The sequence below is a fragment of the Patagioenas fasciata genome, chromosome 31 (genome assembly GCF_037038585.1).
Source record: "Patagioenas fasciata isolate bPatFas1 chromosome 31, bPatFas1.hap1, whole genome shotgun sequence".
Classification (NCBI taxonomy): domain Eukaryota; kingdom Metazoa; phylum Chordata; class Aves; order Columbiformes; family Columbidae; genus Patagioenas; species Patagioenas fasciata.
Window position 1 is genome coordinate 3,482,507 of NC_092550.1, and position 25,555 is coordinate 3,508,061.

General features: G+C 62.1%; 2 protein-coding genes across 2 annotated transcripts; both read left to right on the forward strand.

Annotated features, from left to right (window-relative positions):
• The first annotated feature begins 623 nt into the window (after positions 1-623).
• Positions 624-15,732, forward strand: PSMC4 (proteasome 26S subunit, ATPase 4). The gene is made up of 11 exons (XM_065859685.2): positions 624-722; positions 1,457-1,555; positions 2,381-2,567; positions 2,966-3,112; positions 4,959-5,068; positions 5,143-5,236; positions 7,680-7,847; positions 8,940-9,016; positions 11,040-11,208; positions 13,649-13,704; positions 15,544-15,732. The coding sequence occupies exons 1-11, from the start codon at positions 687-689 to the stop codon at positions 15,655-15,657; spliced, it is 1,257 nt and encodes a 418-aa protein (XP_065715757.1). The 5' UTR covers positions 624-686; the 3' UTR covers positions 15,658-15,732.
• A 1,255-nt stretch (positions 15,733-16,987) lies between these two features.
• Positions 16,988-24,854, forward strand: SCN1B (sodium voltage-gated channel beta subunit 1). The gene is made up of 5 exons (XM_065859686.2): positions 16,988-17,726; positions 19,031-19,197; positions 20,724-20,964; positions 22,486-22,621; positions 24,323-24,854. Exons 1-5 carry the CDS (start codon positions 17,684-17,686, stop codon positions 24,387-24,389), a joined length of 654 nt encoding a protein of 217 aa, XP_065715758.1. The 5' UTR covers positions 16,988-17,683; the 3' UTR covers positions 24,390-24,854.
• The last annotated feature ends 701 nt before the right edge of the window (positions 24,855-25,555 follow it).

The window sequence follows — 25,555 nt, forward strand, 5'->3', positions numbered from 1 at the left end:
GGTCCCTCCCGCACTCCTGGGTCCCTCCCCGAACTCCTGGGTCCCTCCCGAACTCCTGGGTCCCCCCTTGATATGAAAGAAACGAACGGGATGAACAGAATCTGAACCGGGAGCCCCGCACCGCCCGTTTCCGCCCCCATTTGCCTCGGTGCAACATCACTTCCGGTCCTTCCAGGCGCCTCGGTGCCACCTCCAAACCTCCCCCCCTCTGCCCCCGCGACCCCGAACTTGGTTCCGCCCCCAGGTTTTTGTTTCGCACCCGAACTCCTGGGTCCAGCCCCGAACTCCTGGGTCCAGCCCCGAACTCCTGGGTCCAGCCCCGAGCTGCAGGGTCCCTGCTGCACTCCTAGGTCCTTGGGGCACTCCTGGGTCCTTTCCCGAACTCCTGGGTCCCTGGGGCACGCCTGAGTCCTCCCGAACTCCTGGGTCCCCCCCCTCCCCATCACCCCACCGACCAACCACCCCCCCCACCCCCACTCATTAACCCCCAGCACCTCAATTAACAATTAAAACCCCCCAAATTAATTAACGAACCGATTCAACATGGCGGACGTGGGGGGGGCGGCGGGAGAGGCAAAGAACTACAACTCCCATGATGCCCCGCGCGGCCGCTTCCGGTGCCTGCGGGCGGGGTTCCGGTCGGGAGCCGCCTGTTTCCCGTCAGCCCCCGCGGCCGCGCAGTCACCATGGAGGAGCTGGGGCTGCTGGGCGAGAAAACGCAGGTTGGGGGAGGGGGACGGGATTTTGGGGCCGTTTTGGGGGTTTTTGGGGTTCCCATAAACGTGGGGGGGACATGGGGAGTGTGGGGACCCCCCTGGGTGGGGGGGTGGGGGTAAAGTGGGTGGGGGGTGTTTGGGAATTGGGGGGGGGCCCTCCCAATGAGAACAATGGGGGATCGCCCGAACGCCTGGGTCCCCCCCACCATGTTCTGGGTTCCCCGCCGAACTCCTGGGTCCCCCCCGAACTCCTGGGTCCCCCCCGAACTCCTGGGTCCCTCCTGAACTCCTGGGTCCCTCCCCGAACTCCTGGGTCCCCCCCGAACTCCTGGGTCCCCCCCGAACTCCTGGGTCCCCCCCGAACTCCTGGGTCCCTTGGGGCACTCCTGGGTCCCTCCTCGAACTCCTGGGTCCCTCCTCGAACTCCTGGGTCCCTCCTCGAACTCCTGGGTCCCTCCTCGAACTCCTGGGTCCCCTCCCCGAACTCCTGGGTCCCCCCCGAACTCCTGGGTCCCCCCCGAACTCCTGGGTCCCCCCCGAACTCCTGGGTCCCTCCCTGAACTCCTGGGTCCCTCCCGAACTCCTGGGTCCCTGGGGCACTCCTGGGTCCCTCCCCGAACTCCTGGGTCCCTCCCCGAACTCCTGGGTCCCCCCCGAACTCCTGGGTCCCCCCCGAACTCCTGGGTCCCTCCCTGAACTCCTGGGTCCCTCCCGAACTCCTGGGTCCCTTCGTTTCCCAGGAGGACCCCCCGGCTCTGGCCGCCCCCCGTCCCCCCCCGGCGCTGCCGTTTCTGGTGCCCGAGCCCGAGGACCTGGAGGATCTGTACAGTCGGTACAAGGTGAGGGGACGGACGTGGGGACAGACAGGGGGACATGGGGACGGACAAGGGGACGTGGGGACAGACAGGGGAACATGGGGCTTCAGAAGGTCCAAGGGATGGGAGGTGGAGGTTGAGAAGATCCAGGTTGAAGAACATGGAGGTTGAGAAGGTCCAGGTTGAAGAACATGGAGGTTGAGAAGGTCCAGGTTGAAGAACATGGGGGTTGAGAAGGTCCAGGTTGAAGAACATGGAGATTGAGAAGGTCCAGGTTGAAGAACATGGAGGTTGAGAAGGTCCAGGTTGGAGAACATGGGGGTTGAGAAGGTCCAGGTTGGAGAACATGGAGGTTGAGAAGGTCCAGGTTGCAGAACATGGGGGTTGAGAAGGTCCAGGTTGGAGAACATGGAGATTGAGAAGGTCCAGGTTGCAGAACATGGAGGTTGGGAAGGTCCAGGTTGCAGAACATGGAGGTTGAGAAGGTCCAGGTTGCAGAACATGGAGGTTGAGAAGGTCCAGGTTGAAGAACATGGAGGTTGAGAAGGTCCAGGTTGCAGAACATGGGGTTTGAGAAGGTCCAGGTTGCAGAACATGGAGGTTGAGAAGGTCCAGGTTGCAGAACATGGAGGTTGAGAAGGTCCAGGTTGCAGAACATGGAGGTTGAGAAGGTCCAGGTTGCAGAACATGGAGGTTGAGAAGGTCCAGGTTGCAGAACATGGAGGTTGAGAAGGTCCAGGTTGCAGAACATGGAGGTTGAGAAGGTCCACGTAGAAGCTGGAGCTCTGGGGGTGGTGGGCCAGGCAGGAGAAGGTTCCAGAAGGTCCGTGGTGTCCATTGTCCCCCCAGAAGCTGCAGCAGGAGCTGGAGTTCCTGGAGGTGCAGGAGGAGTACATCAAGGACGAGCAGAAGAACCTCAAGAAGGAGTTCCTGCACGCCCAGGAGGAGGTGAAGAGGATCCAGAGCATCCCGCTGGTCATCGGGCAGTTCCTGGAGGCCGTGGACCAGAACACGGCCATCGTGGGCTCCACCACCGGTCCGGGGACAACGGGGACATGGAGGGTGGTTCTGGGTGGTGGGGACGTGGGTATGGACGTGGGAGAAGGTTCTGGGTGGTGGGGACGTGGTTATGGACGTGGGAGAAGGTTCTGGGTGGTGGGGACGTGGTTATGGACACGGGAGAAGGTTCTGGGTGGTGGGGATGTGGTTATGGACATAGGAGAAGGTTCTGGGTGGTTGAGAAGGTTCTGGGTGGTGGGGACGTGGTTATGGACATGGGAGAAGGTTCTGGGTGGTTGAGAAGGTTCTGGGTGGTGGGTACGTAGTTATGGACACAGAAGAAGGTTCTGGGCCCCATTTCCCCCCCGAGACCCCCCAACCCCACCCCACTGAAGGTCCCCCATGGTCACCACGTTGTCCTTGACCCCGGGGCAGGTTCCAACTACTACGTGCGCATCCTGAGCACCATCGACCGGGAGCTGCTGAAGCCCAACGCCTCGGTGGCCCTGCACAAGCACAGCAACGCGCTGGTGGACGTGCTGCCCCCCGAGGCCGACAGCAGCATCATGATGCTCACCTCAGGTGGGTCACCAGGGCCACCAACGGGTCAATGGCGCCACCAACGGGTCAATGGCGCCACCAACGGGTCAATGGGGCCACCAACGGGACCTCAAGGGCCGTTGGGCAATGGTGGTGGAGCTCCAACTTTGGTTGTTGGCCAATGGTGATGGGTCTTCGACCTTGGTTGTTGGGCAATGGTGATGGATCCATCCTTGGAGCCACCCAACCATCATCCATAGAGGGTCCCAGGTGACTTCTTATGGTTGGAGAAGGGCCTAAGGGGCCTCTTGTGGTTGGAGAAGGGCCCAAGGGGCCTCTGGTGGTTGGAGAAGGTCCCAAGGGGCCTCTGGTGGTTGGAGAAGGTCCCAAGGGGCCTCTGGTGGTTGGAGAAGGGCCCAAGGGGCCTCTGGTGGTTGGAGAAGGGCCTAAGGGACATTGGGTCCATCACAAAGGGTGGTGGATCTCCAGCCTTGGTTCTTGGCCAGTGGTGCTGGGTCTTCAACCTTGGTCACTGACCATGGGTGCTGGGTCTCCATCCTTGGTCATTGGTCAACGTTGTTGGGTCTCCAACCTTGGTCATTGGTCAACGTTGTTGGGTCTCCAACCTTGGAACCACCCAAGGGTCACCTGGAGAAGGTCCCAGGTGACCCAAGGGCTCTTGAGCACCCACGGGTGATCTTGAGCACCCATGGCTGGGTCTCCATCCTTGGTCGTTGGCCAATGTTGTTGGGTCTCCATCCTTGGAGCCACCCAACCATCATCCATAGAAGGTCCCAGGGGACCTCCTGTGCTTGGAGAAGGTCCCAGGTGACCCACGGGTGGTCTTGAGCACCCACAGGTGGTCTTGAGCACCCATGGGTGCTGGGTCTCCATCCTTGATCGTTGGCCAATGTTGTTGGGTCTCCAACCTTGGAGCCACCCAACCATCATCCATAGAAGGTCCCAAGGGACCTCCTGTGGCTGGAGAAGGTCCCAGGTGACCCAAGGGCTCTTGGGCACCCATGAGTGGTCATGAGCACCCATGGCTGGGTCTCCATCTTTCATCCATGACCATGGGTGCTGGGTTGGTCATTGGTCAACGTTGTTGTGTCTCCAACCTTGGAGCCACCCAAGTGTCACCTGGAGAAGGTCCCAGTTGACCCAAGGGCCCTTGGGCACCCATGGGTGGTCCCAAGCACCCATGGGTGCTGGGTCTCCATCCTTGATCGTTGGCTAATGTTGTTGGGTCTCCAACCTTGGAGCCACCCAACCATCATCCATAGAAGGTCCCAGGGGACCTCCTGTGCTTGGAGAAGGTCCCAGGTGACCCAAGGGCCCTTGGGCACCCATGGGTGGTCTTGAGCACCCATGGGTGCTGGGTCTCCATCCTTGGTTATTGGTCAACGTTGTTGGGTCTCCAACCTTGGAGCCACCCAACCATCATCCATAGAAGCTCCCAAGGGACCTCCTGTGGCTGGAGAAGGTCCCAGGTGACCCAAGGGCTCTTGGGCACCCATGAGTGGTCATGAGCACCCATGGCTGGGTCTCCATCTTTCATCCATGACCATGGGTGCTGGGTCTTCATCCTTGGTCATTGCTCAACGTTGTTGTGTCTCCAACCTTGGAGCCACCCAAGTGTCACCTGGAGAAGGTCCCAGTTGACCCAAGGGCCCTTGGGCACCCATGGGTGGTCCCAAGCACCCATGGGTGCTGGGTCTCCATCCTTGATCGTTGGCTAATGGTGTTGGGTCTCCATCCTTGGAGCCACCCAACCATCATCCATAGAAGGTCCCAAGGGACCTCCTGTGGCTGGAGAAGGTCCCAGGTGACCCAAGGGCTCTTGGGCACCCACGGGTGGTCCTGAGCACCCATGGGTGCCCCGTTGCAGACCAGAAGCCGGACGTGATGTACGCGGACATTGGTGGGATGGACATCCAGAAGCAGGAGGTGCGCGAGGCCGTCGAGCTGCCCCTCACCCACTTCGAGCTCTACAAACAGGTGGGTGACGGTGACACCCATGGGTGGGGGGGGACACCTCGTGAGACGTCGTCACCCATGGGTGTCACCCCCAGATCGGCATCGACCCCCCGCGTGGCGTCCTCATGTACGGGCCCCCCGGGTGCGGGAAGACCATGTTGGCCAAGGCCGTGGCGCATCACACCACAGGTGGGCACCCATGGGTGCTGGGGGGACCTGGGGGGACCTCAGGGTGGTGGTGGGTCCCATGGGTGCTATGGGGGTCCCATGGGTGCTATGGGGGTCCCATGGGTGCTGGTGGGTCCCATGGGTGCTATGGGGGTCCCATGGGTGCTGGTTGGGTCGTTGGGAACCTGCTGGGTTGTTTGGGTGCTATGGGGGTCCCATGGGTGCTATGGGGGTCCCATGGGTGCTGGTTGGGTCGTTGGGAACCTGCTGGGTTGTTTGGGTGCTATGGGGGTCCCATGGGTGCTATGGGGGTCCCATGGGTGCTGGTTGGGTCGTTGGGAACCTGCTGGGTTGTTTGGGTGCTATGGGGGTCCCATGGGTGCTGTGGGGGTCCCATGGGTGCTATGGGTGTCCCATGGGTGCTGGTTGGGTCGTTGGGAACCTGCTGGGTTGTTTGGGTGCTATGGGGGTCCCATGGGTGCTGGTTGGGTCGTTGGGAACCTGCTGGGTTGTTTGGGTGCTATGGGGGTCCCATGGGTGCTGGCTGGGTCGTTGGGAACCTGCTGGGTTGTTTGGGTGCTATGGGGGTCCCATGGGTGCTATGAGGGTCCCATGGGTGCTATGGGTGTCCCATGGGTGCTGGTTGGGTCGTTGGGAACCTGCTGGGTTGTTTGGGTGCTATGGGGGTCCCATGGGTGCTGGTTGGGTCGTTGGGAACCTGCTGGGTTGTTTGGGTGCTATGGGGGTCCCATGGGTGCTATGGGTGTCCCATGGGTGCTGGTTGGGTCGTTGGGAACCTGCTGGGTTGTTTGGGTGCTATGGGGGTCCCATGGGTGCTATGGGGGTCCCATGGGTGCTGGTTGGGTCGTTGGGAACCTGCTGGGTTGTTTGGGTGCTATGGGGGTCCCATGGGTGCTATGGGGGTCCCATGGGTGCTGGTTGGGGACTTGGTGGGTCCCATGGGTGCTGGTGGGTCCCGTGGGTGCTATGGGGATCCCATGGGTGCTTGTGGGTGTTATGGGGGCACCATGTGTGCCCATGGGTCCCTTGGGGTTCTGAGGACACCCATGGGTGCTGGTTGGGTCCTTGGGGACTTGGTGGGTGCTATGGGGGTCCCATGGGTGCCGATGGGTCCCTTGAGGTTCTGAGGACACCCAAGGGTGCTGGTTGGGTCCTTGGGGACCTGGTGGGTCCCTTGGGTGCTATGGGGGTCCCATGGGTGCTGATGGATCCCTTGAGGTTCTGAGGACACCCAAGGGTGCTGGTTGGGTCCTTGGGGGCCTGGTGGGTCCCATGGGTGCTATGGGGGTCCCATGGGTGCTGGTGGGTTCTTTGGGTGCTATGGGGGTCCCATGGGTGCTGATGGGTCTATTGGGGTTCTGAGGACACCCAAGGGTGCTGGTTGGGTCCTTGGGGGCCTGGTGGGTCCCATGGGTGCTATGGGGGTCCCCATGGGTGCTGATGGGTCCCTTGAGGTTCTGAGGACACCCAAGGGTGCTGGTTGGGTCCTTGGGGACCTGGTGGGTCCCTTGGATGCTATGGGGGTCCCATGGGTGCTGATGGGTCCCTTGAGGTTCTGAGGACACCCAAGGGTGCTGGTTGGGTCCTTGGGGGCCTGGTGGGTCCCATGGGTGCTATGGGGGTCCCATGGGTGCTGTTGGGTTCTTCGGTTGCTATGGGGGTCCCATGGGTGCCGATGGGTCCCTTGAGGTTCTGAGGACACCCAAGGGTGCTGGTTGGGTCCTTGGGGGCCTGGTGGGTCCCATGGGTGCTATGGGGGTCCCATGGGTGCTGGTGGGTGCTATGGGGGTCCCATGGGTGCTGATGGGTCCCTTGAGGTTCTGAGGACACCCAAGGGTGCTGGTTGGGTCCTTGGGGGCCTGGTGGGTCCCATGGGTGCTGGTGGGTCCCATGAGGACCTGGTAGATTCTTTGGGTGCTGTGGGGGTCCTATGGGTGCTGGTTGGGTCCCTGGAGACTTGGTGGGTCCCATGGGGACCTGGTAGGTTCTTTGGGTGCTGTGGGGGTCCCATGGGTGCTGGTTGGGTCCGTGGGGACCTGATGAGTCCCTTGGGTGCTATGGGGGTCCCATGGGTGCTGATGGGTCCCTTGAGGTTCTGAGGACACCCAAGGGTGCTGGTTGGGTCCTTGGGGGCCTGGTGGGTCCCATGGGTGCTATGGGGGTCCCATGGGTGCTGATGGGTCTATTGGGGTTCTGAGGACACCCAAGGGTGCTGGTTGGGTCCTTGGGGGCCTGGTGGGTCCCATGGGTGCTGGTGGGTTCTTTGGGTGCTATGGGGGTCCCATGGGTACTGGTGGGTCCCTTGAGGTCCCATGGGTGTTGTGGGGATCCCATGGCTGCTATGGGGATCCCATGGATGCTGCTGGGTCCCCGGGTCCCTGGGTGCTCGGGGCTGCACCCCAGGCCCCCCCAAGCCCACCCATGGGTGCCTCCCCCCCCCCAGCCGCCTTCATCCGGGTGGTGGGATCGGAGTTCGTGCAGAAGTACCTGGGGGAGGGGCCGCGCATGGTGCGGGACGTGTTCCGATTGGCCAAGGAGAACGCGCCCGCCATCATCTTCATCGACGAGATCGACGCCATCGCCACCAAGCGCTTCGACGCCCAGACCGGGGGTGAGGGCGCGGGACCATGGGTGGGGGGCGGGGACCCATGGGTGGGGGGCAGGAACCCATTGGAGAGCAGGGGTGGGGGGCAGGAACCCATTGGAGAACCTCACGGTTGGGTTGGGGACACCTCAATGTCCCCAAGACCTTGGGTTGGGGTCAAGGACCCATTGGAGAAGACCACGGTTGGATTGGGGACACCTCAATGTCCCCAAGACCTTGGGTTGGGGTCAAGGACCCATTGGAGAAGACCACGGTTGGATTGGGGACACCTCAATGTCCCCAAGACCTTGGGTTGGGGTCAAGGACCCATTGGAGAAGACCACGGTTGGATTGGGGACACCTCAATGTCCCCAAGACCTTGGGTTGGGGTCAAGGACCCATTGGAGAAGACCACGGTTGGATTGGGGACACCTCAATGTCCCCAAGACCTTGGGTTGGGGTCAAGGACCCATTGGAGAAGATCACGGTTGGATTGGGGACACCTCAATGTCCCCAAGACCTTGGGTTGGGGTCAAGAACCCATTGGAGATGATCACGGTTGGGTTTGGTTTGGGGTCAAGAAACCATTGGAGAACATCATGGTTGGGTTGGGGACACCTGGATGTCCCCAAGGCCTTGGGTTGGGGTCAAGAACCCATTGGAGATGATCACGGTTGGGTTGGGGACACCTTGGTGGCTCTAGGCCCTTGGGTTGGGGTCAAGAACCCATTGGAGAAGATCATGGTTGGGTTGGGGACACCTTGATGTCCCCAAGACCTTGGGTTGGGGTCAAGAACCCATTGGAGATGATCACGGTTGGGTTGGGGACACCTTGGTGGCTCTAGGCCCTTGGGTTGGGGTCAAGAACCCATTGGAGAAGATCATGGTTGGGTTGGGGACACCTCGATGTCCCCAAGACCTTGGGTTGGGGTCAAGAACTCATTGGAGAAGATCATGGTTGGGTTGGGGACACCTTGATGTCTCCAAAACCATGGGATGGGGTCAAGAACCCATTGGAGATGATCGCGGTTGGGTTGGGGACCCTTGGGTGGGTGGTGGGTGCTGTTGGGGGGTCCCATGGGTGTCACCCCCCACCATGTCCCCTCTCCTGCCCCACAGCTGACCGGGAGGTCCAACGGATCCTCCTGGAGCTCCTCAACCAGATGGACGGATTCGACCAGAACGTCAACGTCAAGGTGGGCACCCATGGGTGCTGGGGGGTCCCGTGGGTGCTGGGGGACCTCAGGGTGCTGGTGGGGACCTCGAGGCGCCAGTGAGTTCTTTGAGGTTCTGAGGACACCCAAGGGTGCTGGTTGGGTTCTGTGGGTGCTTGTGGGACCCTTGAGGTTCTGGGGGGTTCCTTGGGTGCTATGGAGGTCACGTGGACTCTGGGAGGTCCCATGGGTCCCCTATGGTGACGGTGACCCCCATGTCCCCCCCAGGGTGCTGGTGGCACCTCAAGGTGCTCTTGGGTTCCTCAAGGTTCTTGGTTGCTCCCTTGACTCCTATGAAGGTCCCTTGACTTCTATTGAGGTCCCATGGACTCCAGGAGGTCCCATGGGTGCCCTATGGTGCTGGTGACCCCTGTGTCCCCCCCCAGGGTGCTGGTGGCACCTCAAAGTTCTGGTGGGTCCCTTGAGTCCTGTGGAGGTCCCTTGACTTCTGCGGGGCTCCCTTGACTTCTATGGGGCTCCATTGACTACTATGGAGCTCCCATGGACTCCAGGAGGTCCCATGGGTCCCCCATGGTGACGGTGACACCCACGTGTCCCCCCTGTCCCTAGGGTGCTGGTGGCACCTCAAGGTGCTGGTGGGTTCCTCAAGGTTCTTGGTTGGTCCCTTGACTTCCGTGGAGCTCCCTTGACCTCTATGGAGCTCCCTTGACTTCTATGGAGCTCCCTTGGCTTCTGTGGGGCTCCCTTGACTTCTGTGGGGCTCCCTTGACTTCCATGGAGCTCCCTTGACTTCCATGGGGCTCCCTTGACTTCTATGGGGCTCCCTTGACTTCCGTGGGGCTCCCTTGACTTCCATGGAGCTCCCTTGACTTCCATGGGGCTCCCTTGACTTCCATGGGTCTCCGTTGACTTCTATGGAGCTCCCTTGACTTCTGTGGGGCTCCCTTGACTTCCGTGGGGCTCCCTTGACTTCCATGGGGCTCCGTTGACTTCTATGGGGCTCCCTTGACTTCTGTGGGGCTCCCTTGGCTTCCGTGGGGCTCCCTTGGCTTCCGTGGGGCTCCCTTGACTTCCGTGGGGCTCCCTTGACTTCCATGGGGCTCCCTTGGCTTCCATGGGGCTCCCTTGACTTTTATGGAGCTCCCTTGACTTCTGTGGGGCTCCCTTGACTTCTATGGAGCTCCCTTGGCTTCTATGGAGCTCCATTGACTTCCATGGGGCTCCCTTGACTTCTATGGAGCTCCCTTGGCTTCCATGGGGCTCCCTTGACTTCTGTGGGGCTCCCTTGACTTCCATGGAGCTCCCTTGACTTCCGTGGGGCTCCGTTGACTTCTATGGGGCTCCCTTGACTTCTGTGGAGCTCCCTTGACTTCCATGGGGCTCCCTTGACTTCTATGGAGCTCCCTTGGCTTCCATGGGGCTCCCTTGACTTCCGTGGGGCTCCCTTGGCTTCCATGGGGCTCCCTTGACTTCCGTGGGGCTCCCTTGGCTTCCGTGGGGCTCCCTTGACTTCCATGGGGCTCCCTTGGCTTCCATGGGGCTCCCTTGACTTCCATGGGGCTCCCTTGGCTTCTGTGGGGCTCCCTTGGCTTCTATGGAGCTCCCTTGGCTTCCGTGGGGCTCCCTTGGCTTCTATGGAGCTCCATTGACTTCCATGGGGCTCCCTTGACTTCCGTGGGGCTCCGTTGACTTTTATGGAGCTTCCTTGACTGCTGTGGAGCTCCCTTGGCTTCTATGGAGCTCCATTGACTTCTGTGGGGCTCCCTTGACTTTTGTGGAGCTCCCTTGACTTCCGTGGAGCTCCCTTGACTTTTGTGGGGCTCCCTTGACTTTTGTGGGGCTCCCTTGACTTTTGTGGAGCTCCCTTGACTTTTGTGGAGCTCCCTTGACTTTTGTGGAGCTCCATTGACTTTTGTGGAGCTCCGTTGACTTCTGTGGAGCTCCGTTGACTTCTGTGGAGCTCCATTGACTTCTATGGGGCTCCCATGGCCTGTGGGAGGTCCCATGGGTGCCCCGTGGTGACGGTGACCCCCGTGTCCCCCAGGTGATCATGGCCACCAACCGTGCGGACACGCTGGACCCCGCTCTGCTCCGCCCCGGCCGCCTGGACCGCAAGATCGAGTTCCCGCTGCCCGACCGGCGCCAGAAGCGCCTCATCTTCTCCACCATCACCGGCAAGATGAACCTCTCCGAGGAGGTGGACCTGGAGGATTGTATCCTGGGGACGTTGGGGACCTCGGGGACGCCGTGGGGACCTCGGGGACACCGTGGGGACCTCGGGGACGCCGTGGGGACCTCAGGGCCACCATGGGGACCTCAGGGACACCATGGAGTCATCAGAGAGCATAGGGAGATGTTGGGGACATCAAAGAACCCATGGGGACATCAGGGAGTGTTGGGGACCTCATGGGGACATCAGGGAGCATAGGGAGATGTTGGGGACATCAGGGACCCCATGGGGACATCAGGGACCCCATGGGGACGTCGAGGACCCCATGGGGACATCAGGAACCCCATGGGGACATCAGGGAGTGCCGGGGACCCCATGGGGACATCAGGGAGCATAGGGAGATGTTGGGGACATCAGGGACCCCATGGGGACGTCGAGGACCCCATGGGGACATCAGGAACCCCATGGGGACATCAGGGAGTGCCGGGGACCCCATGGGGACATCAGGGAGCATAGGGAGATGTTGGGGACATCGAGGACCCCATGGGGACATCAGGAACCCCATGGGGACATCAAAGACCCAGTGGGGATGTTGAGGACCCCACAGGGACATCAGGAACCCCATAGGGACATCAAAGACCCAGTGGGGATGTTGAGGACCCCATGGGGACATCAGGAACCCCATGAGGACGTTGAGGACCCCATGGGGACATCAGGAACCCCATGGGGACGTCGAGGACCCCACGGGGACATCAGGGACCCCACAGGGACATCAGGAACCCCATAGGGACATCAAAGACCCAGTGGGGATGTTGAGGACCCCATGGGGACATCAGGGAGCATAGGGAGATGTTGGGGACATCGAGGACCCCATGGGGACATCAGGAACCCCATGGGGACATCAAAGACCCAGTGGGGATGTTGAGGACCCTATGGGGACATCAGGAACCCCATGGGGACATCAGGGAGTGTCGGGGACCCCATGGGGACATCAGGGAGTGTCGGGGACCCCATGGGGACATCAGGGAGTGTTGGGGACCCCATGGGGACATCAGGGAGCATAGGGAGATGTTGGGGACATCGAGGACCCCATGGGGACATCAGGAACCCCATGGGGACATCAGGGAGTGCCGGGGACCCCATGGGGACATCAGGGAGTGTCGGGGACCCCATGGGGACATCAGGGAGCATAGGGAGATGTTGGGGACATCGAGGACCCCATGGGGACATCAGGAACCCCATGGGGACATCAAAGACCCAGTGGGGATGTTGAGGACCCCACAGGGACATCAGGAACCCCATAGGGACATCAAAGACCCAGTGGGGATGTTGAGGACCCCATGGGGACATCAGGAACCCCATGAGGACGTTGAGGACCCCATGGGGACATCAGGAACCCCATGGGGACGTCGAGGACCCCACGGGGACATCAGGGACCCCACAGGGACATCAGGAACCCCATAGGGACATCAAAGACCCAGTGGGGATGTTGAGGACCCCATGGGGACATCAGGGAGCATAGGGAGATGTTGGGGACATGGAGGACCCCATGGGGACATGGAGGACCCCATGGGGACATCAGGAACCCCATGGGGACATCAAAGATCCAATGGGGATGTTGAGGACCCAATGGGGACATCAAGATGCCAGGGGGACATCAGGGAGTGTTGGGGACCCCATGGGGACATCAGGGACCCAATAGGGACATCAAGATGCCTTGGGGACCATAGGGAGTGTTGGGGACCCCATGGGGACACTGAGGACCCCATGGGGACATCAGGGACCCAATGGGGACATCAAGATGCCCTGGGGACATCAGGGAGTGTTGGGGACCCCATGGGGACATCAAAGACCCCATGAGGACATTGAGGACCCCATGGGGACATCAAGGAGTATTGGGGACCCCATGGGGACATCAAGATGCCATGGGGACAATAGGGAGTGTTGGGGACCCCAAGGAGACATCAGTGTTGGGGACATCAATGACCCAATGGGGACATCAAGGAGCCCATGGGGACATCAAGATGCCATAGGGACAATAGGGGGTGTTGGGGACCCCATGGGGACATCCAAGACCCAATGGGGACATCAGGGAGTGTTGGGGACCCCATGGGGACATCAGGGAGTGTTGGGGACCCCAAGGGGACATCAGAGACCCAATGGGGACATTGAGGACCCCGTGGGGACATCAGGGAATGTTGAGGACCCCAAGGGGACATCAGAGACCCAATGGGGACATTGAGGACCCCATGGGGACAATAGGGAGTGTTGGGGACCTTCTGAGGACATCAATGACCCGTGGGGACATCAAGATGCCCTGGGGACATCAGGGAGTGTTGGGGACATTGGGGACCCCATGGGGACACAAGAGACCAACCCAAGGGTGGCGGGGGGGAGCTTGGGGACAGGGAGGTGACACCGAGGAGGGGACAAAGCAGGGGAGGTGACACCCAGAGGGGCCATTTCCTTGACCCGTCCCCAAGATGTGGCGCGTCCGGACAAGATCTCGGGGGCCGACATCAACTCCATCTGCCAGGAGGTGGGTGACACCTGGGGACACCTGGGGACACTTGGGGACACCCTGGGGACTTGGGGTGCAGGGGACACGGGGGTTTGTCCCCAGGGTGGCGGTGGCAGGAGGTGACAGAGGTGACACAAGGACCCATCCCCATAGTGGAATTGAGCTGGGTAGACCTGGTGCCCCAACCCAAGGTCTTGGTTGAGGTGGCTCTGGGTGACATTGGTGACACCCCAGGGTGCTGGGGGCGCCAGGGGGTGACCAAGGCTGCCCGAGGTGACACAGTGACCTGTCCCCAAGCTGGTGGGGGTGACAATGTGGCCTGTCCCCAGTGCCCCCAATGGCTGCAATGACCTGGGGTTGAGCTGGGTAGACCTGGTGCCCCAACCCAAGGTCTTGGTTGAGGTGGCTCTGGGTGACATTGGTGACACCCCAGGGTGCTGGGGGTGACCGGGGGTGACCAAGGCTGCCCAAGGTGACACAGTGACCTGTCCCCAAGCTGGTGGAGGTGACAATGTGACCTGTCCCCAATGCCCCCATTGGCTGCAATGGCCTGGGGTTGAGCTGGGTAGACCTGGTGGCCCAACCCAAGGTCTTGCTTGAGGTGGCTCTGGGTGACATTGGTGACACCCCAGGGTGCTGGGGGTGACAGGGGGCGCCTGGGGGTGCCCGAGGTGACACAGTGACCTGTCCCCAAGCTGGTGGGGCTGACAGAGGTGACACAATGACCTCTCCCCAGTGTAATGGATTGAGCTGGGTAGACCTGGTGGCCCAACCCAAGCTCTTGCTTGAGGTGGCTCTGGGTGACATTGGTGACACCCCAGGGTGCTGGGGGTGCCAGGGGGCGCCTGGGGGTGCCCGAGGTGACACAGTGACCTGTCCCCAAGCTGGTGGAGGTGACAACGTGGCCTGTCCCCAATGCCCCCATTGGCTGCAATGGCCTGGGTTGAGCTGGGTAGACCTGGTGGCCCAACCCAAGCTCTTGCTTGAGGTGGCTCTGGGTGACATTGGTGACACCCCAGGGTGCTGGGGGTGACCGGGGGTGACCAAGGCTGCCCAAGGTGACACAGTGACCTGTCCCCAAGCTGGTGGGGCTGACAGAGGTGACACAATGACCTGTCCCCAGTGTAATGGATTGAGCTGGGTAGACCTGGTGGCCCAACCCAAGGTCTTGCTTGAGGTGGCTCTGGGTGACACCGGTGACACCCCAGGGTGCTGGGGGTGACAGGGGGTGACCAAGGGTGCCCGAGGTGACACGGTGACCTGTCCCCAAGCTGGTGGAGGTGACAATGTGGCCTGTCCCCAATGCCCCCATTGGCTGCAATGACCTGGGGTTGAGCTGGGTAGACCTGGTGGCCCAACCCAAGGTCTTGCTTGAGGTGGCTCTGGGTGACATTGGTGACACCCCAGGGTGCTGGGGGCGCCAGGGGGTGACCGGGGGTGTCCAGGGTGACACAGTGACCTGTCCCCAAGCTGGTGGAGGTGACAATGTGGCCTGTCCCCAATGCCCCCATTGGCTGCAATGGCCTGGGTTGAGCTGGGTAGACCTGGTGGCCCAACCCAAGGTCTTGCTTGAGGTGGCTCTGGGTGACATCGGTGACACCCCAGAGTGCTGGGGGTGACCGGGGGTGACCAAGGCTGCCCAAGGTGACACAGTGACCTGTCCCCAAGCTGGTGGGGGTGACAGAGGTGACACAATGACCTGTCCCCAGTGTAATGGATTGAGCTGGGTAGACCTGGTGCCCCAACCCAAGGTCTTGCTTGAGGTGGCTCTGGGTGACATTGGTGACACCCCAGGGTACTGGGGGCGCCAGGGGGCGCCCGGGGGTCCCCGGGGTGACACGGTGGCCCTGTCCCCAGGGCGGGATGCTGGCGGTGCGCGAGAACCGCTACATCGTGCTGGCCAAGGACTTTGAGAAGGCCTACAAGACGGTCATCAAGAAGGACGAGCAGGAGCACGAGTTCTACAAGTGACACCGCGGGGACCTTGGGGACAAAACGGGGCCTTCGTGTCCCCCCTCCCAGCCAATAAACGCTCAGGAGGCGCCAGCCGGGTGTCCTGGGCTTGCTTGAGGTGGCCATGAGGACGACCATGGGGACATGGGGACAGCCATGGGGACATGGGGACAGCCATGGGGACAAGGGGACAGCCATGGGGACAAGCTTGGGATGTCTATGGGGACATGGGGACAGCCATGGGGACATGGGGACATCCATGGGGACAAGCTTGGGATGTCTATGTGGACATGGGGACAGCCATGGGGACATGGGGACATCCATGGGGACAAGCTTGGGATGGCCATAGGGACATGGGGACAAGCTTGGGATGTCTATGGGGACATGGGGACAGCCATGGGGACAAGCTTGGGATGGCCATAGGGACATGGGGACAAGCTTGGGATGTCTATGGGGACATGGGGACAGCCATGGGGACATGGGGACAGCCATGGGGACAAGCTTGGGATGTCTATGGGGACATGGGGACATCCATGGGGACATGGGGACAGCCATGGGGACAAGTTTGGGGTGTCCTGGGGTTGCCTGGGGACGTGGGGATGAGGTTGGGGACAAGCTTGAGGTGGCCATGGGGACATGGGGGCAACCATGGGGACATGGGGACAGCCATGGGGACAAGCCTGGGATGTCTATGGGGATATGGGGACAACCCTGGGGACATGGGGACAGCCATGGGGACAAGCTTGGGATGTCTATGGGGACATGGGGGCAACCATGGGGACAAACTTGGGGTGTCCTGGGTTTGCCTGGGGACATGGGGATGAGGTTGGGGACAAGCTTGGGGTGGCCATGGGGATATGGGGACAGCCCTGGGGACGTGGGGACAGCCATGGGGACAAGCTTGGGATGTCTATGGGGACATGGGGACAACCCTGGGGACATGGGGACATCCGTGGGGACAAGCTGGGGGTGTCCATGGGGCCATTTGGGGACAACCCTGGGGACGTGGGGACAACCTTGGGATGTCTATGGGGACATGGGGACAACCCTGGGGACATGGGGACAACCTTGGGGACATGGGGACAGGCTTGAGATGTCTATGGGGACAACCTTGGGGACATGGGGACAGCTGTGGGGACAAGCTTGGTGTGTCCATGGGGACATGGGGACAACCCTGGGGACATGGGGACAAGCTGGGGGTGTCCATGGGGACAACCTTGGGGACACGGGGACAAACTCAGGGACATGGGGACAACCCTGGGGACACGGAGCCGGCCCCGGGGACACGGGGGAGGCTTTGGGGACATTGGGGGGGGGTCAGGCCCCGCCCCCTCGGTGCGTCACGGTTGGCTCCGCCCCCTGGCGCCGCACTGCGCCGAGCGGAGCCGAACCCGAGCCGAGCGGAGCCGAACCGGAGCCGAGCGGAGCCGAACCCGAGCCGAGCGCAGCCGAACCCGAGCCGAGCGCAGCCGAGCGCAACCGAACGGAGCCGAACCGCCCCGAAGGAGCCGCCGGCCGCCGCGGGCCGGCCATGCCTTGAACCGGCAGCCCGCTCCTCCCGGGCCCATCTCCCGCTCCCCGCTCCCCTCCTCCCCCTCCGAGGGACCCAGGCGTCCTGCGGGGGAGGGGCCCATGGCCCGGGCAGGGGGCTGAGCGGGGGACGGAGCGACGCTGAGGGACGGGCCGGGGCCGGAGAGACCCGAACCCGCCGGGAAACGGGGCCGGAGAGACCCGAACCGGGACCGGAGAGACCCGAACCGGCCGGAGAGACCCGAACCGGCCGGAGAGACCCGGACCCGCCGAGACCCGGGGCCGGAGAGACCCGAACCACCCGAGACCAGGGGCCGGAGAGACCCGAACCGGGGCCGGAGAGACCCGAACCCGTCCGGAGAGACCCGAACCCGTCCGAAGGCACCGGACCCGTGTCGGAAATAGCCGAACTCAGCCGAACCGGGACCTAACGGAGCCGAAAAGACCCGAACCGGACCCGAAGCCACCCGAACCCTTCCGGAAAGAGCCGAACCCGAGCCGAACCGGCCCCGCCATGCTGCCCGGCGGCCTCTCGCTGCTCCTCGGGCTCCTCATGGGTGAGTGAGGCCGGGACCCCCCCAAAGTGTCCCCTGTCCCCCCCAAAGTGTCCCCTCACCCTCCCGTGGTGTCCTCAGTGCCACCTCCCCCACCAAGTGTCACTTGTCCCCCCTCAAGTGCCCCATGTCCCCCCCGCCAGTGTCACCTTCCCCATTCAAGTGTCCCCTGTCCCCCTCCAAAGTGTCACCCCCCCCCCCCGTATTAATGTCACCGGTCCCTTCCCAGTGTCCCATGACCCCCCCAGTGTCCCCCGACCCCCCCTAAAGTGTCGCCTCCCCCCCAGTGCCACCCCCGCTGTCCCCATCCCGGCCCCTGTCACCTCCGCAGTGTCACCCCCCCTTCCCCTTCCCCCCCCGCGGTGTCACCTGTCCCTGCCGCAGTGTCCCAGTGTCCCCATCCCCCTCTCCAAGTGCCACCACGGTGTCCCCAACCCCCCCCAGGTGCCACCACGGTGTCCCCAACCCCCCCCAGGTGCCACCATAGTGTCCCCCAAAATGCCACCGAGGTTCCCATTGGGGAGGTGTGGGGTAGACCTGGTGTCCCTCAGATTTGGGGCTATGAGGGGTGGATTTTTGGGGGCATTTTGGACACTTTTGGGTGTCCCCAAGACTTGAGGTGACCCCCCTGTGTCCCTTGTCCCCCTCCACAGCCGAGGGGTCTGGGGGTGCCCCATATCCCCCCCAATTCCCCATTGGGAAACATGGGGTAGACCTTGGCCCCCCAATTGGGAGATGCAGGGTAGACCTGCTCTCCCATCACTTTTGGGGTTTGGGGGGGGATTTTGGGGGGATTTTGGACACTTTTGGGTGTCCCCAACATGCGGGGTGACCCTCCCATGTCCCTTGTCCCCCTCCCCAGCTGGGGGGTCTGGGGGTGCCCCCTATTCCCCCCAATTCCCAATTGGGAAACATGGGGTAGACCTTGGCCCCCCAGTTGGAGATACAGGGTAGACCTGCTCTCCCATCACTTTTGGGGTTCAGGGGTGGATTTTGGGGGGATTTTGGACACTTTTGGGTGTCCCCAAGACTTGAGGTGACCCCCCTGTGTCCCTTGTCCCCCTCCACAGCCGAGGGGTCTGGGGGTGCCCCATATCCCCCCCAATTCCCCATTGGGAAATAGGGGGTAGACCTTGTCCCCTGCATTGGAGATACAGGGTAGACCTGGTCTCCCATCACCTTTGGGGTAGACCTGGTGTCCCTTAGTTTTGGGGTTCTAGGGTGGATTTTGGGGGGGATTTTGGCCACTTTTGGGTATCCCCAAAACATGAGGTGACCCCCCTTGTGTCCCTTGTCCCCGTCCCCAGCCGGGGGAGCCCATGGGGGCTGCGTGGAGGTGGCATCGGGGACCGAGGCCGTTTTGGGGGAGCCGTTCCGCCTGCTCTGCATCGCCTGCAAACGCCGCAGCGAGACCCCGGCCCAGGCCGAGGGAGAGTGGTTCTTCCGTGGGGAGGGGGACCCCCACTTCCAGAAGGTACTGGGAGCACTGGGAGGGACTGGGAGGGCACTGGGAGGCGCTATGGGAATGGGGGGTAGACCTTGTCCCCTGCTTTGGGAGATGCGGGGTAGACCTGGTCTACAGCGAGCACTGGGAGGGACTGGAGGGGCGTTATAGGTGCACATGGAGGCACTGGGATGGACTGGGGGGGTACTGGGAGGCACTGGGGTGGTACTGGGAGAGACTTGGGAAGGACTGGGAGGGACTGGAGGGGCATTATAGGTGCACATGGAGGCACTGGGATGGACTGGGGGCTACTGGGAGAGACTTGGGAAGGACTGGGAAGGACTGGGAAGGACTGGAGGGGCATTATAGGTGCACATGGAGGCACTGGGATGGACTGGGAGGCACTGGAGGATACTGGGAGGGGACACTGGGATGTACTGGGAACACTGGGGGTGACACTGGGGTGTACTGGGGGTTACTGGGAGATACTGGGGGGATTATAGGAAGCACTGGGGGACTCTGGGGGTTACTGGGAGACACTGAGGGGGACACTGGGGGTTACTGGGGAGGCACTGGGGTGTACTGGGGGTTACTGGGGAGACTCAGGGGTGTTACTGGGAGATACTGGGGGAGACACTGGAGTGTACTGGGCCTTACTGGGAGACACTGGGGTGTACTGGGAGTTACTGGGAGACACTGGAGGGACTTCAGGGGCAACTGGGGGACACTGGGTTGTACTGGGGGTTACTGGGAGACACTGGGGTGTACTGGGAGACGCTGGGGGGGACGCTGGGGGTTACTGGGCTGTACTGGGGGTCACTGGGAAGCACTGGGGTGACCATGCAAGTCCAGCAGGGGGCTCCATCTCTTCCCACCAGTCACTTACTGGTCCTCACTGGTCCCTTACTGGTCCCTTACTGGTCCTTACTGGTCACTTACTGGTGTTCACCAGTCACTTATTGGTCCCTTACTGGCCCTTATTGGTCACTTACTGGTGCCCACCAGTCACTTACTGGTCCCTTACTGGTCACTTACTGATCCCTTACTGGTCCTTATTGGTCCCTTACTGGCCCTCACTGGTCACTTACTGGTCCCTACTGGTGCCCACCAGTCACTTACTGGTCCCTTACTGGTCCTTATTGGTCCCTTACTGGTCCTTATGGGTCACTTACTGGTCCCTTACTGGTCCTTATGGGTCCCTTACTGGTCCTTATGGGTCACTTACTGGCCCTTACTGGCCCTTATTGGTCCCTTACTGGTCCTTATGGGTCCCTTACTGGTCCCTTACTGGTCACTTGCTGGCTCTTACTGGCCCTTATTGGTCCCTTACTGGTCCTTATGGGTCCTCACTGGTCCTTATGGGTCCCTTACTGGTCCCTTACTGGCCCTTACTGGTCCCTTACTGGTCCTTATGGGTCCCTTACTGGTCCGTATGGGTCCTCACTGGTCATTACTGGCCCCTCACTGGCCCTTATTGGTCCCTCACTGGCCCTTACGGGTCACTCCTGGTCCCTTACTGGTCGTGACTGGTCCATACTGGTGGTGGCCTCCCCCAGATCCTGCAGTACAGCCCGGACGAGCCCCCGTGGGTGGCCCCGGGCCCGTTTTGGGGGGTGCTGTCGTGGAACGGCTCGCGGGGCACGCGGGACCTGCAGGACCTGTCCGTGCGTCTGTCCGCCGTGGGGCGCCCCCACGCGGGGCTCTACGTCTGCCGCCTGCGCCGCAACCTCACCTTCGACGGCTACGTCTACAGCCTGGCGCGCAACAAGACGCTGCGATTGGCCGTCGTCGAGGCGGGTGGGCGGGGCTTGGGGGGTGGGCGGGGCTGGGGGGGGTGGGCGGGGCTCCGGTGGGTTTGGGATGTGGGGTAATGGGGAGGCTGGAGGGGGCGTGGCCCGCAACAAGACGCTGCGATTGGCCGTCGTCGAGGCGGGTGGGCGGGGCTTGGGGGTGGGAGGGACTTGGGGGGTGGGCGGGGCTTGCGTAGGGGCAGAGATGTGGGTTGAGCTTGAGTGGGATATGGGGTAATGGGGAGGCTGGAGGGGGCGTGGCCCGCAACAAGACGCTGCGATTGGCCGTCGTCGAGGCGGGTGGGCGGGGCTTGGGGGTGGGAGGGGCTGGGGGGGTGGGCGGGGCTCCGGTGGGTTTGGGATAGGGGGTAATGGGGAGGCTGAGGGGGACGTGACTTGGGATATGGGGTAATGGGGAGGCTGGAGGGGGCGTGGTTTGGGATGGAGGGGGCGTGGCTTGAGATGGAGGGGGTGTGGCTTGGAAAGTAGGTGGAGCTTTGGGGCGGAGCTTGAGTGGGGTTTGGGATATGGGGTAATGGGGAGGCTGGAGGGGGCGTGGCCCGCAACAAGACGCTGCGATTGGCCGTCGTCGAGGCGGGTGGGCGGGGCTTGGGGGGTGGGCGGGGCTGGGGGGTGGGCGGGGCTTGCGTAGGGGCAGAGATGTGGGTTGAGCTTGAGTGGGATATGGGGTAATGGGGAGGCTGGAGGGGGCGAGGCCCACAACAAGACGCTGCGATTGGCCGTCGTCGAGGCGGGTGGGCGGGGCTTGGGGGTGGGAGGGGCTGGGGGGGGTGGGCGGGGCTCCGGTGGGTTTGGGATAGGGGGTAATGGGGAGGCTGAGGGGGACGTGCCTTGGGATATGGGGTAATGGGGAGGCTGGAGGGGGCGTGGTTTGGGATGGAGGGGGCGTGGCTTGGGATGGAGGGGGCGTGCCTTGGGATATGGGGTAATGGGGAGGCTGGAGTGGGCGTGGCTTGGGATATGGGGTAATGGAGAGGTTGAAGGGGGTGTGGCAGCAGCGCGGTGGGCGGAGCTTTCTGGGGGTGGGCGTGGCTTACCAGGCGTTGTGTCCCCATCCGTGGGTTCGATCCCCGGGCGCGGCAGCGCGGTGGGCGGAGCTTTCTGGGGGTGGGCGTGGCTTACCGGGCGTTGTGTCCCCATCCATGGGTTCGATCCCCGGGCGCGGCAGCGCGGTGGGCGGGGCTTTCTGGGGGTGGGCGTGGCTTACCGGGGGCTGTGTCCCCATCCATGAGTTCGATCCCCGGGTGCAGCAGCGCGGTGGGCGGGGCTATTGGGGGTGGGCGTGGCTTACCGGGCGTTGTGTCCCCGTCCGTGGGTTCGATCCCCGGGTGCAGCAGCGCGGTGGGCGGGGCTTTATGGGGGTGGGCGTGGCTTACCGGGCGTTGTGTCCCCGTCCGTGGGTTCGATCCCCGGGCGCGGCAGCGCGGTGGGCGGGGCTTTCTGGGGGTGGGCGTGGCTTACCGGGCGTTGTGTCCCCATCCATGGGTTCGATCCCCGGGCGCGGCAGCTCGGCGGGACCTGGCGTCCATCGTGTCCGAGATCCTGATGTACGTGCTGATCGTGGTGCTGACGCTCTGGCTGGCGGCAGAGATGCTCTATTGCTACCGAAAGGTGGCGGCGGCCGCCCCGGCCCCCGACAGCGCGTGAGTGACAGCGGGGACGTGGGGACCGTGGGGGGGATGGGGACAATGGGGGTAATGGGGACAATGGGGGTAATGGGGGCAATGGGGGCAATGGGGACAATGGGGGTAATGGGGGCAATGGGGGTAATGGGGACAATGGGGGACAATGGGGGTAATGAAGGCAATGGGGGTAATGGGGGCAATGGGGGTAATGGGGGCAATGGGGGTAATGAAGGCAATGGGGGTAATGGGGGCAATGGGGGGCAATGGGGGCAATGGGGGCAATGGGGGTAATGGGGTCAATGGGGGTAATGGGGGCAATGGGGGTAATGAAGGCAATGGGGGTAATGGGGGCAATGGGGGGCAATGGGGGCAATGGGGGTAATGGGGGCAATGGGGACAATGGGGGTAATGGGGGCAATGGGGGGCAATGGGGGACAATGGGGGTAATGAAGGCAATGGGGGTAATGGGGGCAATGGGGGCAATGGGGGGCAATGGGGGACAATGGGGGTAATGAAGGCAATGGGGGCAATGGGGGCAATGGGGGTAATGGGGGCAATGGGGGCATTGGGGATAATGGGACAATGGGGGTAATGGGGGTAATGGGACATTGGGGGACAATGGGGAAATAGGGACATGGGGGGACAAATAATGGGGGTAATGGGGACAATGGGGATATGGGGACAATGGGAGCATTGGGGGTAATGGGACTATGGGGATAATGGGACAATGGGGGTAATGGGACAATGGGGGCAATGGGGGATAATGGGGACAATGGGACATTGAGGGACAATGGGGAAGTAGGGACATGGGGGGACAATGGGGATAATGGGACATTGGGGGACAATGGGGACATTGGGGCACAATGGGGATAATGGGGGTAATGGGGACAAATGGGGACAATGGGGGTAATGGAGGCAATGGGGATAATGGGGGTAATGGGGGCAATGGGGGTAATGGGGACAAATGGGGACAATGGGGGCAATGGGGATAATGTGGACAGTGGGGGGACAAGGGGGATAATGGGGACAATGGGCATAATGGGGATATAGGGACAATGGAGGCAATGGGGGGACAGGAGGATAATGGGGACAATGGGGAAATGGGGACAATGGGGGTAAGGGGGACAATGGGGACATTGGGGGACAATGGGGTCACTGGGGATAATGGGGGCAATGGTGACAATAGGGTTAATGGGGATATGGGGACAATGGGGGGACAGGGGAATAATGGGGACAATGGGGGTGATGGGGATATGGGGTTAATGGGGGGACAGTGGGACAATGGGGACAACTGGGATATGGGGGCAATGGGGACAATGGGGGTAATGGGGATATGGGGACAATGGGGCTAATGGGGACATTGGGGGTAATGGGGACAATGGGGGGACAGGGGGTCATGGGGATAATGGGGCTCAATGGGGGGCAATGGGGGTAATGGGACAATGGGGATAATGGGGATATGGGGACAATGGGGGCCATGAGGACAATGGGGACAATGGGTAAATGGGGACAATGGGGGCAATGGGGGTGTGGGGACATTGGGGGTAATGGGGATAATGAGGGTAATGGGGACAATGGGGATATGGGGGGACAGGGGGACAATGGGGATAATGGCGACATTGGGGGCGGATTTGGGGTCCGTGGGGGCTCCAGGGGGTCATGGGGGGGGGGGGGGTGGGGTATTCCTGGGTCCCCATTGCCCCCCATTTCCCCCCCCAGCTCGGAATATTTGGCCATCACGTCGGAGAGCAAAGAAAACTGCGCGGGGGTGCAGGTGGGCGAGTAGCCCCGCCCACCCTCCCCAAGCCCCGCCCACCCTCCCCAAGCCACGCCCCCTCCACCCTGACCCCTCCCACCCCCTCAACCACGCCCCCTATCCCCCCCCTTCTATTCACACACAACCCCCTATTGCCCTTTCCCATGTGTGGCCACGCCCCCTGCGTGGCCACGCCCCCTGCGTGGCCACACCCCAATGTGGCCACGCCCATCCCCAGAGGCCCCGCCCCCTTTGCATGGGCCAAAGCTGCTATGGGGGCTTTTTGGGGCGAAAAAGCCCCGGATCGGGGGTCACTTTGGCGCACGTGCAATTTCCTTCCTGGGCAATAATTAACGTATGCAAATGAGCCACATGCAAATGAGCCACATGCAAATGAGCACCCACGCCGTATGCAAACGAGGACGAGGCGGGTTTGAATGTAACGCTAATTAACGAGCACTAAAGCAATCAATAAATCAGCTGCTTTGTACATGGGGAGGGGGCGTGGCCTATGCTAATGAGGGACCCAGGAGTTCGGGGAGGGACCCAGGAGTTTGGGAGGGACCCAGGAGTGCCCCAAAGGACCCAGGAGTTCGGGAGGGACCCAGGAGTTCGGGAGGGACCCAGGAGTGCGGGAGGGGACCCAGGAGTTCGGGAGGGACCCAGGAGTGCGGGAGGGACCCAGGAGTTCGGGGGGGACCCAGGAGTTCGGGAGGGACCCAGGAGTTCGGGGAGGGACCCAGGAGTTCGGGAGGGGACCCAGGAGTTCGGGGAGGGACCCAGGAGTTCGGGAGGGGACCCATGGTGTCACTAATGAGCGAGATGCAAACGAACCAACACCATTGATACGCAAACGAATTAATTAATTAACGTTAATTAAGCGCGGTTATTGAAATGAATGAGGTGGGAACGCCCCCCCCAGGGCGGGAAAAGGCGGCGGGAACGCCCCCAGGGCGGGAAAACCCCGCGCTATGCAAATGAGCCGCATGCAAATGAGCCGCATGCAAATGAGCCGCATGCAAATGAGCTCCGCCCCGCCAAGGCCACGCCCCCTCCCGGCTCCCGCGCTCCCGGCGGCTTTTGGGGCTGAATTCCGAGGTTTTGGGGCTTTTTGGGTTGAATTCGGAGGTTTTGGGAGGGGTTGGTGACGTCGTGGTGACGTCACGATGACGTCACGGAGCGGTTTGGGGTGGAAC